We start from the raw sequence: 15,570 nt of genomic DNA, 5'->3' as shown, positions 1-15,570 counted from the left end.
TTGCCAAATGCTCAGTTGAGACATCTGGTATTTGAGGAAGTTGGTCGAAGGGAATGTGATTCTCTGTGTCTTTTGGCCTCATAAGCTTATCTGTATAAAAGTTAGATCATCTGGAAATAGGCTGTGCTACTTTGGCAAAAATTCCTTTATTGAGTTAGTTGTAATTTGATTTTATGCCCTCATTTTTTAGAATTGGTCAACAGAAGAAACATCCTTCCAAAGAATGTTTCTGTGTCTTGGGCAAAACCACAAAGACAGCAACTGTTATATGACCTAATAGTCTGATACAAGGATTTACATTGTAAGTTTTCCTAACATGTACCCCAGGACAAAGTTTCTAACTTCAGATTTCGTTTGTCATATAAGAACTATTTAATTCAGGATGGTTTCCCTATTGATTGACTTCTGTGATACTTGACAACAGATCAAAGTCCTCTGTAGTTGTCAATCTAGCCCGGGTTGCTGGTCCTGTACATGTAAACCGTGGAAAGGAAGCTCAAAACCTTGTAGCGGTTTTTTCTGTTTTGTTTTGTTTTTTAAATTAAGATACAATTCAGATACCATAAAATTCACTATTTAAAAGTGTACAATGCAATTGTTTTTCGTATGTTCAAAGAGTAGCTGTACTCATCTTCCCTGTCCAATGCCGGAACATTCTCATCACTCAAAAAAGAAAGCCCGTGCTCATTAGCAGGCACTCCCCATTTCTCCTTCCCTCCAGCCCCTGAAAAAATACTAATTTACTTTGTCTCCATAGATTTGCCACTGTGCATGTTTCACATATAGAATCATGCAGTATGTTCTTTGTTGTCTGACTTCTTTCACTTAGTATTATGCTTGTAAGCTTCATCTATGTTGTGCTATGTATCAGTACGTCCTTCCTGTTTATGGCTGAATAATATTCTGTTGTGCAGATAGAGCCACATTTTGATTATCCATTGATCATTTTATGGCCATTTTGGTTGTTTCCATTTTTTGGCTCTTAGGAATAATAGTGCTATGAACATTCCTGTACAAGTTTTTGTGTGAATGTATGTTTTCAATTTTTTTGGGTATATACTTAAGACTAGAATTACTGGGTCAAGTGGTAATTCTCTGCTCAATCTTTTGAATGACTACCAAAACTGTTTTCCAAAGGGGCCACACCATTTTATACTCTACCAGCAATGCCTGAGAGTTCCAATTTCTCCATCTCCTCACCAACACTTGTTCATATTTTTTATTGTCTGCATTCAGTGTGTTCAAAAATGATAGTGTTCATTTTTTGATCTGGGTGACCAAGAGGGGGAATATATAGAGGGAAGATAAGAAGATCAAGGACTGAGCCCTAATGTTAAGGGGATCAGAGAAGTGAAATAGCAAGCCAAAGGAGGTGAAAGAGAACAACTAGCACAGTAGGAGTATGTGGTATCCTGAAAGACAATTGAAGAAAGCGTATAAAGGAAGGAGTGCGGGTCAGTTCTATCAAATGCTGCTGAGAAGTCAAGGAAAATGAGGACTGAAAACGACTGTTGATTTCAGTAGCATGCATGTCATTGATGTGAGCAGTTTCAGTAGAGTGAGGGGGCAAATGCCTAAGAGTAGGAAGAGAGAAATAAAAGACAGTACATATAAAACTCTTTTGAGGAATTTTGCCAAAAAGAGAAGCAAAGAAAGATGGACAGTGACTGGTGAAGGAAATAGGGTTAGGAGATCTTTGGTGCCTCCATTTCCCTAAAAGTTCTCATTATCCCATGGCTGAATTTCTAACAGAGCCCTACCTGCTGTAATACAAGCATCATGTTTGATTGCTATAGACTGAATGTTTATGTCCCTCCCAAATTCATATGTGAAATCCTAACCCCCAGTGTGAAGGTATTAAGCAGTGGGGCCTTTAAGAGGTGATTAGGAAATGAGAATTAAGCCCTCAAGAATGGGATTAGTAACTTATACAAAAGGCTGCACAGAGTTCCCTCTCACCTTTCCTCATGTGATGACACAGCAAGAAGACAGCATCTGTGATTGAGGAAGTGGGCCTTCACCAGACCCCAAATCTGCTATTGCCCTGACCTTGGACTTCTAGCCTCTGGAACTATGGGAAATAAATCTCTGATGTTTATAAGCCACCCAGCCTATGGTAATTTGTTATAGAGGCCTGAATGGACTAAGGCAGAAATAAATCCTTTTCTGTCAAAAGTCTTTTATCATTTGACATTATTTTTTTTAACCAAATAAGTTTGGACTATTTTCCAAAACTGGTAGGCCCGCTATAAATGAGTTCATCTTTCTTCAACTTCATATCCTTTTGTTGTTGTTGCTATAAATTTATTTATTTTATTGGCTGTGTTGGGTCTTTTTTGCTGTGTGCGGGGTTTCTTTTTAGTTGCAGTGAGTGGGGGCTACTCTTCGTTGTGGTGCTCGGGCTCCTCATTGCCGTGGCTTCTCTTGTTGCGGAACACAGGCTCTAGGCGCGTGGGCTTCAGTAGTTGCAGCACATGGGCTCAACAGTTGTGGCTCAGGGGCTCTAAAGCACAGGCTCAGTTGTGGCACACGGGCTCAGTTGCTCCATGGCATGTGGGATTGTCCTGGAGCAGAGATCAAACCCGTGTCCTGAGCATTGGCAGGCGGATTCTCAACCACTGCGCCACCTAGGAAGCCCTCAGCTTCATATCCTTTTACATGCTCCTTCTTTTTCCAGACTGGCTGGTCTTTTATCTGTGCTCTATATGCACATTCCTTCCTGCTTCTGCCTCTCTGTCCATAGATGCACTGTGTTCACATTCCCTCTCCAAATTCTTCAGGGCCTCATTCAAGCCTCATGACTTCTGTGAAGACTTTCTCATCTCCTTGACCTCTTTCACCCCTGAATTTCCTGTGGTACTTAAAAATCAATACTGCATGATATCCATCTTAATTCTACAATGCTGTATATCATTTGTATATATTTTTTGATTCTTCATTTATTTCCCAGAATAGGTTACACAGAATAATAATGGCCAACCTTAATTATGTGCCAGGCTGTTCTAAGTACTTGATATGTATTTTCTCAATTTATCCACATGGTAATCCTGTAAGACAAGTAGTACTGTTATTTCTACTTTACATATAAGGAAACTGAGAATTAGAGAGGCCAAGAAACTTTGCTAGGTCGCAGAAAAATGCAGAGCTAGGATGTAAGTCCAAGCAAGTACAAAAGACCTCTTGGGTACTAGGAGTAAGTCCCCTCTGGCACCCAGTTCATCACTAAACGTGCCATGATTGATGTGGCCAACCAGCTTCTCAAACATAAACCCCATCTAGTATTGCTTTATATGGGAGTTTTGTGGCAGATCTTAATATCACCTTGTGATTTGATCATTGTAGGATTTTTAAGTGGATAGCAGTGAGGAGGTGGTGGTGGTGGAAATGCATCATGCAGGACCACGATCCAAGTGTTTTTCACTTTTTAAAAAGCCATATAGTAATAAGGACATGCTTGGCATATTCTAAGTAGACGTCAGCTGAAGCAAATCCACGAAGTGTTATTTTATTTCACACACAGCTTCAGAACTTCTCTGGCAGACATGTGGTTTGGGCATGAGAAATTAATTTCTTAACACATCCCCAAGAAGCTGCTAGTTAAATGACTGCCTGGATGAGAAGAAAATCATAAAGTCCAATGTGTGAGTGTAGAATTCTCTGGAACATGCTGTTCTGGGGTGAGGAAGAAGAACAATTTTCCTGAAAAAAATGCTACATCCTAAAGGAAGAAGGAATATTTTTTAAGTTCTTCCATGAGACCACTAGCTATGAGGCTTTCATAAGCAAGAGCAAGGTGAGTCTACCAGTTGTCCTAAGAGCATTTCCACATGATCACTACCAGCCAGCTCTGCCAAGAATTCAGATTATTTGTTAGCGCACTGAATCTCAAACTATTAATGAATAATTTATGAAATTTAATGGGAACTTCTCAGTGGTATAGGGAAATTCACCCTTATTAACTGGTATAAAGCTATGTGAGATCCTGGATTAATCACATTTTCTTTTCTACTCTCTTACTTTCCATTTTGTGATAAAATGTTCATCATTAAAAAATAGATTCACCCCCCCCCCCAAAAAAAATAGATTCACATCAGGATTTATAAAATCAAAGATGGTTTCCACGAGTTCCCCAGAATTACGTACTGTCAAAACACACCTTTCCACCAAAAAATATCAGGGCTAATTGTGAGCAAGAAGGTCCCAGAATGGTGAAGAATCCACCTCTGTAAAGTCTTTAGGGGGCAATCAGATTCTCTAGTCATCATAATGCATTGACATCAGGTATGAATATGAATGGGTCCTGGATAAATAAGAACATGATTTACAACTTGAGAATCCGTCAGAAATTGACCAGAAAGATCTGTGTTGTTTCTGTTAGAAGTCCTTGTTTGGCAGCCTCCCCCTTTTGGAATTACACCAGAGACTCCTGGTGATGACTTAGCTTCATGTGGTCTTTGAAACCTACTGCAATTTGGCTTGCTTTTTACCCCCAAGACAGGACTGATAGTAACAATATTATCTAAACGCCAAATCCACTGGTCTTTTTATTTTTACAGTTTGGAATCAAAATCCAATTTCTTACTCTGGCCTATAAGGCATAGCCTAGCCCCTGTCTCCCTCTCTGACCCCATCTCCTAGCACTCTCCACTTGTCTGCTAAGCGTTAGACAAATTGACCTTGTTACTGATGTTGCAGTACTGTAAACTCATTCCCTTCTCGGGATCTTTGGCTTCACAGTTCTTTTTGTTTGGAAGGCTGATCTCTAGACCTTAACAGGATTACCTCCATCTCATCATTCGTGTCTCAGCTTGTACATCAACTATGTACAAAGGTCTTCCTTGACAACCCTATTTGGAGCAGTTTTCACACTCACCAAGGCACTCTCTATTTGCTTACTATTCTTCTTCAAAGCACTTATTAGTATCAGAAATTATTTTTTTTCACATGTTTGTAATTTGTTCCTCTCACTACAGTAATAGCTCCTTTAGGGAGGGACTCCATGTGATATAAGACCAGTGTGTTGTCTCCATTTCCAGTCCAGCTTATTAACCTTATTAATCATCAGTTTTAATCCTTGTCCATCTGACTGTGTCATTTGTTTAAATTCTGCCAAGGTGATATTCCTTTTGCAATGAGTAAACTTGAGTTCACTGAACACTCACTGATTAACCCATTGTGTCCTTCATAAAAATAAGTCATCTGATATCTACCTAATCTTGTAGCCTTCCTACATCTTCCAGAAGCTAACAAAGGAACACATAGCTCTTGACTCTGAGGCATAATAATCTTTTATTTTTTTCCAGTTTTTGAGGTACACCAAAGTGAATCCAGTATATTTATACATATATCCCCATATCCCCTCCCTCCTGCGACTCCCTCCCACCCTCCCTGTCCTGGCCCTCTAAGGCATCCCCCATCATCAAGTCGATCTCCCTTTGTTATACAGCAGCTTCCCACTAGCTATTTTACATTTGGTAGTGTATCTATGTCTATGCTACTCTCTGACTTTGTCCCAGCTTCCCCTTCACCCCCCACCCCCAACCGCATGTCCTCCAGTCCATTCTCTGCATCTGCATCTTTATTCTTGCCCTGTTACTGGGTTCATCAGTACCATTTTTTTTTAGATTCCATGTATATATGAGTTAGCATACAGTATTTGTTTTCCTCTTTCTGGATTACTTCACTTTGTATGACAGTCTCTAGGTCTATCCACCTCATTACAGATAGCTTCATTTCATTCCTTTTTATGGCTGAGTAATATTCCATTGTATATACATGCCACATCTTTATCCATTCATCTGTTGATGGGCATTTAGGTTGCTTCCGTGTCCTGGCTATTGTAAATAGCATAATAATCTTTTGAACCGAAAAATTTCAAGTAAAGTCAGCTGTAGCAGACATTTATTGTGTTGCTTCTCTGCCTTCCTCCTTTCCTTTGGGATCTACATCCCTTCATTTGGGGGGTGGGAAGTGAAGCAAGTCCCCCAGATGAAGGGATGCAGGTATCAAAGGAAAGGAGGAAGGCAAAGAAGCAACACAATAAATGTAAATCGTGGCCTAGTACAGTTATTATACTCTACCTTTGAGGTAGATAAATGAATAAAATTATATATTTTCAGTTAAGATTACAATAAAAATATTTTTAAATACTTAACTTACTGGAAAAATAAACTCAGACTTTATGCTCTTCTTTGAAACATTTCTATTGACGGGGTTTTGCTGTATAAAGCGTAAGCTGAGCTATCTAACCAGACAAACGATTCTATAGTTATGTTCACTCGTGTTTGTTTGAAACCCAGGATGCCTTTGGGTCAATGTTTCTAGGTCATCCTCCTACTTAGCAAAATAATTTAACTAGCTTTTAATATTAACATGTCTAATCTATAGGACCCAGAGACAATAACATGACAGGGTTTAAGATAAGATTTTTGAAATCAGATATGAAATGTTTAATAGGAAGGTTCCAAGTTCTAAGGAGGATATTTAGAATTGCAAATAATGTGTCCACTACACAAGGCATTCTACTTCAAGACTAACCATCAGTACTGAGATTGAAGATTCATGATTTTCCTGAGCAATAGATATCATAGAACAGGTCTGTCCTTCCACTGGAATGTGTAGCATGTCTAGGTAAGTCCTGCACTACTGTCTTGCTGTCAAAAGTAAAGAAGCCCGTGGCTTTGTGGGATTTGTGCTGACCTTCATTTTTTAGGTAAGCAGCCCAAACAGAATTATAACACAAGCATGTGATGCCTTGTCACTCAATGCCAAGTGACCTGAGAGTGAGATAAGAATAAGCCAGGTTGTCTAGAGATCTGATTGTTCACCTAAGCCTGAAAATATAAAATTCCTTTCAGAATATCAGAATATTTTGGAATTCTAGATATGTTCTGTCTTCTCATCTCAGTGGGTGTGGGGGAATTATATTTTTTTTTATATGTGTCTTACAGCCACCCATTTCAAGAAGCACATTTGAGCGAAGTCCTCTTGCTTCTTTGTGCTGTGCTGCCTTTAGACCCAGAGGAGAGGGGCCTTGTCCTGGACCCCAGAACTCAACCAGTGGTGACTTTGCCCTGAGGGGACATTTGGAAATGTCTGTAGACCTTTTTGATTGTCAGTCCAGGAGTGGTGTGGTGATACTAGCATCTTGTGGGTGGAAGCCAGGGGTGATACTGAACATCCTACAGTGCCCAGGACAGGCCCACAGAGCAGGTAATTAGGTGGCATAAAATGTCAGCAGTGCCAAAGGTGAGAAACCCTGATTTAGAGGGACCACGCTGGTCTTCCTCCTCAGCTGTGCCTCACCTCATGGGGCAAAGAGTCTGTCTACCAAAGAGGTATGCCCATCTGGAGCCTGGTGTGCTGTCTTCAAAGTGTGGTCCCAGACCACAGCATCTGTATCACCTGGCATCTTGTTAGACAGGCAAATCTGCAGGCCCCATCTCAGACTTATCAAACCTGGAAATCTGGGTATGGGGCCAACAATCTTTGCTGTAACTGGTCCTCCAGGTGATTCTAATGAATGCTAACGTTTGAAAACCACTGCTCCAAAGCGTCCAAGAATTCTATATTTGAACCCAAAAGATATGTTGATCAAGATGGGGAGATAGAATATGTGTTCTCTAACAGCTTGTTAACTCGATTTATAATATCTAAATATGTAGACATATAATATATGGGCCTCCATTTATACTCTCGCTCTGGGCCCCACACATGTTTGTGGTGGGTGTATGCCTGTCTCTTAGTTTTCTCACACTGTCAAAAGAGGGCATTGGAGTAGATTGTTGCTTAAATTTACTTCTCTGTAAATCTCTGTGTGTGATTTCATGGCTGCTCTAGAAGCATTTGGGCCAGACTGCATTGCATGCTCAGACTCCCTTAGGATACAGTGACTTCGATGTTTCATCACTAGCAAGATGGTTTTTTGTTCTTTCGCTCTCTATCCAACAGGATTTCTTTGTTTCTTGATATAATATGGGAAAAGATAAGTCAATTGCATTACCAATTGTTAAACAAAATTTGAGCAGTTAAGTTGCAGATACATTTTAATAGCATGACTTACATTATACATGTAGTTATAAAAATTAAAACATATAGGCGCACCTACTCTTGATAAGTATGTAAACTGGCATTACTCTTTGAAGGGGTAATTAATACTGTTCATCAAAAATTTACATTTCCATTCAATAATTTTATTTCTAGGAATTTATCCTCAAGTTACACATGTGCATGTAGACAGAGGGGAATGGTTAAAAGTGTTAACTGCTGCTTTTTTGTTATAGCGAAAAATTGGAAACAGCCTCAATAGTGGATTGGAGAAGTAAATGTACATCCATATGGTGGAACGCTATGCAGCCATGGGAGGAACATGATGCGTGCCCTTTATGGGGGGGGCTGTGTAGTGTTTGTAGTGTTAGAAGTGGTACTCTGACATCAGACCACAGGGACGCAATCCCAGAGCTGTGTGACCTTGGGAAAATGACTCACTCTCTTTGCCTCAGTTTTTTCATCTCCAAAATGGGGACTAATAATAAGGCACACTTCACAAAGTTGTTGAGAGGATTAAGTAATATGAAGCAAGTTACTAGTCTTTTAGCGTTTGGCCTACAGAAAATAGTTAATAGTTAATAATGATAATATCATTGTTATTATTATCTAACTATTATTATGCAAAGACTTCCAAGATAAATCATTAAATGAAAACATCATCAACATCACACAGAAAAATGTGTATAGACTAAAGAAAGAGGGGTGTATGTACAAGGAACACAGGAAAAAGCTTGGCAAGGATACTCAAATGCTGTTTACAGTGGTGGTTTTCACACACTTTGGATGGGAAGAATATTTTTTCCTTGTATAACGTTTGGGTTTTTTCCCTTTATAAGTATTACTTTCATGATTTTAAAAATTATTTAAAGAAAAAAATAGAAGTTGAGATCACACAGATGCCCAGATTCTGTACGATGGCAGACGTGGAACCATATGGATTCACTGATATTTTTTTAATGACATTTCTAGTGGGGAAAGATTTATTTTTGCGCATGAGAAGCGTGCTCGTGTTTAAGAATTTCATGGGAAACTAATTTTTGTAATGACACCCCCTTCTCGTTGATGATGAATTTCTTAGATTTTCCACTTGTAGCTGAGAGATTCAGGCTAAAATGCCTTTCTTGTTGGAAGTTAATGAATTAAATGCAAAAACATCCCTTGAAGTGACTAAAGGGACCTCGCAAGTTGAGAGACTAAAGCGTCCTTTCCTGTCCAGCGTCGGTGCAAATCCTATGCTGACTTGTCCCCACACAAGTCCCTCTTGCCCTGTGAATATCTGCCTAAAGAATGATTTCATTAAATAACAAATCTGAAGACTATCTTCCTTTGGCTTTTTGCCAGTAAAATGCCGGGATTTAGGAGGCCACAGATTGTTCTATTGCCGAAAGGGATTCTCAGGATGCAGGTATCAAGAGAAACACCATGAGCGGTATGTGTGGCCTCTGATTTTTGTACTTTCCATCCCACTGTGCCTCTGCATACGGCACTTCTGGGATTACTGAAAAGCCTCATTTTGGTGAAGGAAAAAATTCTCATTTTTGCAGTAGGTTTTGTGACATCTTCAAATATATAACAGTTCACTCAAGTTTCTAAATAAATTAAAGCTTGTGCAATGCTTCTTAAAGCTTGGGCAGGGTTTATGCCATTTGTTTTTAGGTCAAAGGATTAGAATTCTTCTATGATAAAGGACTCTGTTTTGTTTTTAATCTTTGGCTCTTATTCTGTCCTCAGGTCTTCTCTTTACAGGGTTTTATTCTTTTTAAAATAACTGGATTTGGGGAGGTTTTTGTTTCTTTTATTTTCTATTCTGTAATGAGAGTAGTTATAAAATAATAACCAGGTGAAATGATAATTTTTCCTTCAATGCCAATGAATCTAACTTTTCTACCCTTCCTGTATCCACCCCCTTTTGCAAAAAATTGGCATTCCATTATCCAAAAAGAAAGTCACTAAGCTCTCAGACTTGATGCCATGACAACTTGAAGATTTCCAGGTTCATTTGAATCCTCAGTGCTGCTTGCCATTCTCTTCAAGTTATCTTTGATGTGTTTCTCCGAATACTTCCACCAGGGAGCAATTTCATATACACGTCACTTTCCTCACCATGGTGCACCCCTGCCACACACCTCCACCTTCATTCGAGGAATCCCCCACCTACTTGAAAAGAAAAGTAGAGACTATTTGATTGTCTATTTGAATTCTCTTGATGAATTCTCTCCCCATCTCCAAATCCAACTAAGTACCTGCTTCCTTCTCTCCTACTTCCTTCCAGATTCAGAAGGAACCCTTGTTCCTCCTATCTAAAATGAATTCCTCTACCTCTTCTACTCTTGATAGCATCAGGTGATAAATAACCAAAAGCTTTTCTTCAAATGCGGGTTGCCTAAGTGAACCAATTATTTCATGAAGAATAGGATATTTTACATAAAAAACCCAAACACTTTTGAAACTTAAGGTTTTAAATCTTGGGTACAGTGCAACCATATTTATTTGGTGATTGAATGAGATTTTTCACAGGAAAGCACTGGTGGAGGTTGAGTGAGAATATAGATAAACAGCAAAATGATGCTATCTAACTGCCATCTCTACTTTCTAGAGACCTCCCTAATTTTTAGTGCATAAAGATTCTGCAGTATGTTGAAAAAATTCCACTTACAATTTTATACTGTCTGAACAGACACTAAATGACCACTGATTCTCTTTACTTATTATTTATTTTAGGGTATTGATTTATTGCAGGAATACATTGGGCAAGAAAAAAGGAGGAAAAAATACTCCAGGAGGATAAATTTTATTTTACCTTTGATCCCTACCTAAAGTTGCTCTTGTTTTTTCGGTATTGAAACTTTTTACATCATGTATATTAGAATTTCAGTACCTCCCAAAGTTCAAATACATGTCAGCAAAGAGAATGCCTAAAATAGCTGTAACAATGCAGATCTTTATCACTTCAGTATACTTTTAGTAACTTCCCCTCTTGTTGATCACATTCCATGCCAAACTTCTACAAATACTAACCTCCCTATTGAAATATTGGCTGATAATTTAATGCTTCTTTTTGTAAGAGAGTGAGTGCTAAACAATGATATTGCCTGGTCAAAGATCATTGCACTTTGAATATTTATCTGGTATTTGCCCTTCTATCAGAGAACCATCTGTGACCAAACTCATACAGGAACAGGAGCAAGACCAGCAGTGGCTGACATTGCACTCCGACTGGGAAAGCCTTAATGGGACCACTTTGCATGAACTACTGGTACAAGGGTAAGACCCCCATCACTAGATCTGTGCAGAGTGGATTAAGGAGCAAACATCTACCACCAGGGCCCTTCTTCTGTTTCTAGTTTAAGATAATCCAAGTTTGTCACATCAAAAAAGAGTTTATATAGGATAGCTATGGGCCTTTATATTTCAACATCATTTGGCTTTTTTTTCTTCTTTGTAGACATAGATCTTTTTCTATTGGCTAATTCATTTTTTCTTTAATGATGATTGCAGAAACTATCATGGTTAAGGAGGAGGAACTTGGGTTCTAGGAGATTTTTTCACATCCTGTTAGAAATAAGTTCTTAATATTTACACTTCCTACAGATGTTACATAGAACTTGTTAACAGAGGAAACTGAAGAAATGACAACTGGTAAAACTTGGAGAGTCTGAGGAAAAAACAGACAAAATGAAATTAGAATCAAGTAACCTTGAAAATACACTTCTGAAAAATTTATCCTAAAAAATCATGGCAACATTGCCTCCCTCATCTATGGATAGGGGTGCAGGAGAAAGGTAAATTGAGGGAATTAACACTCATTTCCTGCTTGTTACATTATAGGGACATGGCTATAGAGTATTTAAATAACTTGTTCAAAATTCACAGCTCACAGATGATAAGTGATAGTCTCTGAACTCAAGCCAAGTTTATCAGACTCCAAAGATTTTAATAAGTGTTAGAGAAATCAGTGCTTAAGAATGCTAAAGAATAAAACTAAAGGTGGTCTACTTCTCTTTAGAATGTCTTGACATTTTCCCCATAGACCAAACTCTGCAACCAAATTTCTGAATGGTTGTCAACTGAAGCACTTCTTCCAATGACCTGAGTTTTTCAACAGTGATTTGTTTCCTCAAAGTGGGACTGCCAGGAAAGCCCTTTCAGGCCAGAGAGAGAGAGAAACTCATTCTAAGTTGGGAGTTGGTGGACCTGGTTCTAGTCCTGGCTTACTAACTAGATGTGTGATCCTATAAACCGTAATTTCCTTTAAAATAAAGAGTTGAGACAGTCTTTTGTCTTTTCCTATTCCTAAAAGTTATGATTTTAAGATCTAACAAATAACAACTAATTATTTGCATCTCTTCTATGCCAGGTTCAGTGTTAAGCTCTGAGGGGATGTAGAAGTGAATGGGGGGGGCAAGGACCCTGGTCTCAGGAAACATACATTGTAGAGGTGGACAGAGAGACTACAAGCTAGTAATAAACAGAATGAATTTCAGATATTTGGAAGTGCTGCAAAGAAACTAAGTAAGTATAAGGAGATAGAGAGTGAGGAGGAGATACGACTTCAGATTGTGCGAAGGCAAAAATGCAAATGTGCTTTTTCTGTATTATATAATTTATTGTATACACATATCCCCATGCAAATTTAGGAAAAATGAAAATACATTTTCAAAAAGGAATGTGCAAATGACATAGGGCTGGTTGTTTTCTTTTTTTTTTTATCTGACATATCTAAGATTCTAAGCACATGATAGTATTTTTAACAGTCCCAACGTGGGGTTTTTTTTTCCCTATAAATTTGCATTGTGAATAAATGCTTGGAAGCAATCTTTATGATTAAAACTTAGCATACCCTACACTGAATTCTCCTGTCCAGCCACATTGATTGATGCTTAAACATGGCCATGTTCTTGCCTTCAAAACTGAACTCTGATGTTTAGAAAGTTCTTCCTTTCCTGAACACATTCTTCCTATAAATTTTACCTACTGATTCTAATCCTGCCATCTAGAGTTACATGGGATGAATTTAATCCCCCTTCTTCCTGTCGCTTAATCATAGATACACAGTTTAACATGGAAAGTCTCAGCAACATGGAAAACAAATGCGTGGTCACCAAAGGGGAAAGCAGGGGAACGACACATTAGGAATATGGGATTAACAGCTACAAACTAGTATACATGAAACAGAGAAGCAACAAAGATTTACTGTAGAGTATGGGGAATTATATTCAATATCTTGTAATAACCTAAAATGGAACATAACCAGAAAACACTGAATCACCATAGTGTATACGTAAAACTAACACAATATTGTAAATCAACTATACTTCAGTTTTTAGAAAAAGATAATAAAAAAGATTCAGCAAGATTCTTTTCTAGTCTAAGTATTCAATTCTTTTATCTGTTCTCTAACTTTTTGAAATAACATTTTATTTCTCTCAAGCTGCTTCTCAGCTTCTTTTGGACACACATGTCCTCTCCATAAGCATAAAAACCTGACATGCTCCCTCCTCACCAGACATTCTGAGAAGCAGACTCATGCCTTTCCTTTTCCTCTCCCTACTTTGAAAATCACTGAATCAATATTATGGGTGGTGCCACCAGCCAAGATGATGTGGGAGACTTTCTAACAATAGTTGTTCTTCCCACAAATGTGAAATTGTTTTATGATGATATTAAATACACTTTAAAAAAAAAAAAGCACCTCCTTCATATATCCCTACCTCCAAGGTGATATCTGACCACAGCCGTGCCTTGAGAATTCCTGTCTTACGTATAAGCTCTCTTGCCTTTCACTGGTAAAGTGTTGGAAGTGGACAATAAATACGTAACTGAATATCATGCCATTTTATGTTTCCAAATCTAGGCAGTCCTGTCACAGCAGAAGTAAGATTTCTCTTCTGTGTACTAAACAAGGTGAGTGAATTAATGGTGCAACAATAGGATGTCAACTTAATTTAACTGGGTTGGCGCAGGGGAAAAAAATGATCAGCTTGTACGTGACAGCAAAGATGCAAGGATCTAGCTGGGTTGGGTGGTGAGTCACACACTCTTTCCTGCTCCTTGGTAGACTGTGGGCGCCGCCCTGCTGCCCGAATGAACAAGAGGATCCTCGGGGGTCGGACGAGTCGCCCAGGAAGGTGGCCCTGGCAGTGTTCCATGCAGAGTGAACCCAGTGGTCATATTTGTGGCTGTGTCCTCATTGCCAAGAAGTGGGTTCTGACGGTCGCCCACTGCTTCGAGGGGTAAGCTGCACCTTTTGTTTTGCTTTGCCTGGATCTGATCATTTTGTCATTTGGGTATTCTTAATGGCATATGTCATTCTGTAACTCAGTGCAAAAGCCACAGTTGATCTCCTTCTCAGGTCTTTATCTGCTTAGATTTTTCTACTCTCGGTGTTATCATCCTATATAGGTGCTGCTCATTTGTTGGCAACAGATGTATACTGCTTATGATTTATGTCCTAAGGAGGGAAGAAGAGGAGGGAGAAGTTTAGAAGATTGACTCTCCAGCCAGCATTAGTCTTTTTTCTAGCCCTCTTAAATACATCAAATGCATATGAAGTATCCAAGTAAATCCCACAGAGGGGATTTACTTGGATACTACAGTGAGATTAGGATGCTGGAGGAATTGGTTAGGAGTTTGGGAAGTAGAGTGAAAAGTACAATATGTGTATTAGTCAGGGTTGTCCAGAGAAACAGGCCAATGAAAGATAGAAAAAGTTTTTAGGGAATTGGCTAACATTACTGGAGGTTTGGTGAGTCTAAAGTCTGATGGGGTGGCAGGCAGGCTGGAGACTCAGGGAAGAGCTGCAGTTTGAGTCCAAAGCCAGTGGGCTGGCAGAACTCTCCTCCTTGCTCTGGGGAGATAAATCTTTATTCTGTGAAGGTCTCCAGCTGATCGGGTAAGGCCCACTCACATTATGGAGGGTAATCTGCTTTACTAAAAGTCCACCATTTTGAATGTTAATCTCTTCCAAAGAAACATCTTCACAGAAACATCTAGAAAACTGTTTGGCAAAAATTGGGGCACCATGGTCCAGCCACTTGGCACATAAAATTAATCATCGCAATATACCTAAAGGGAGCAGAAAAATAAGACCAGGGGGAAACCTACCCCAAATTGACAAGCATCACTGCAGAAGGTCCTCATCTGTTTTGCCTGTTGTTGTATAGTTAGGGGGCAAAAAAAAAAAAAAAAAAGACCCCAAACCAAACAATAACAACCACAACGACCATTTTTTATGCCCATGGAAGGTTCTGGAGATTAGACATCTAGACAGGGCATAGCTTGTGTTTTGTCTCTGCTTGGCGATGTTTGGGGACTCTGCTGGAAGGTGCTGAGGCTCTAGGGGCTGGAATCCCCTGAAGTCAGGCAGTGGATACTACCTGCTGGCAGGGGCCTTTGTTTTTCTCCAGGTGAGACTCACAGCTTGGTAGCTAGCATCCCCCAAAGCGAGAGTCCCAAAAACGGAGCCAGGAGGAAGCTGTGTCACTTTTTTTGATCCAGCCTTTAAAGACACAACATTACTTC

At 39.2% G+C, this 15,570-nt stretch overlaps 1 protein-coding gene across 1 annotated transcript in view; it reads left to right on the top strand.

Annotated features, from left to right (window-relative positions):
- The window catches only part of CORIN (corin, serine peptidase), a 205,138-nt gene that overhangs the window by 154,853 nt on the left and 34,715 nt on the right, over positions 1-15,570 (top strand). The window contains exons 16-18 of the mRNA XM_057726907.1: positions 11,197-11,313; positions 13,904-13,953; positions 14,108-14,282. Coding sequence (XP_057582890.1) covers positions 11,197-11,313; positions 13,904-13,953; positions 14,108-14,282 — 342 coding nt within the window. The remainder of the gene's footprint in view (positions 1-11,196; positions 11,314-13,903; positions 13,954-14,107; positions 14,283-15,570) is intronic.

This window comes from Hippopotamus amphibius, chromosome 3 (genome assembly GCF_030028045.1).
Source record: "Hippopotamus amphibius kiboko isolate mHipAmp2 chromosome 3, mHipAmp2.hap2, whole genome shotgun sequence".
NCBI classification, from domain to species: domain Eukaryota; kingdom Metazoa; phylum Chordata; class Mammalia; order Artiodactyla; family Hippopotamidae; genus Hippopotamus; species Hippopotamus amphibius.
This window is presented reverse-complemented; position numbering and strand designations above follow the sequence as displayed.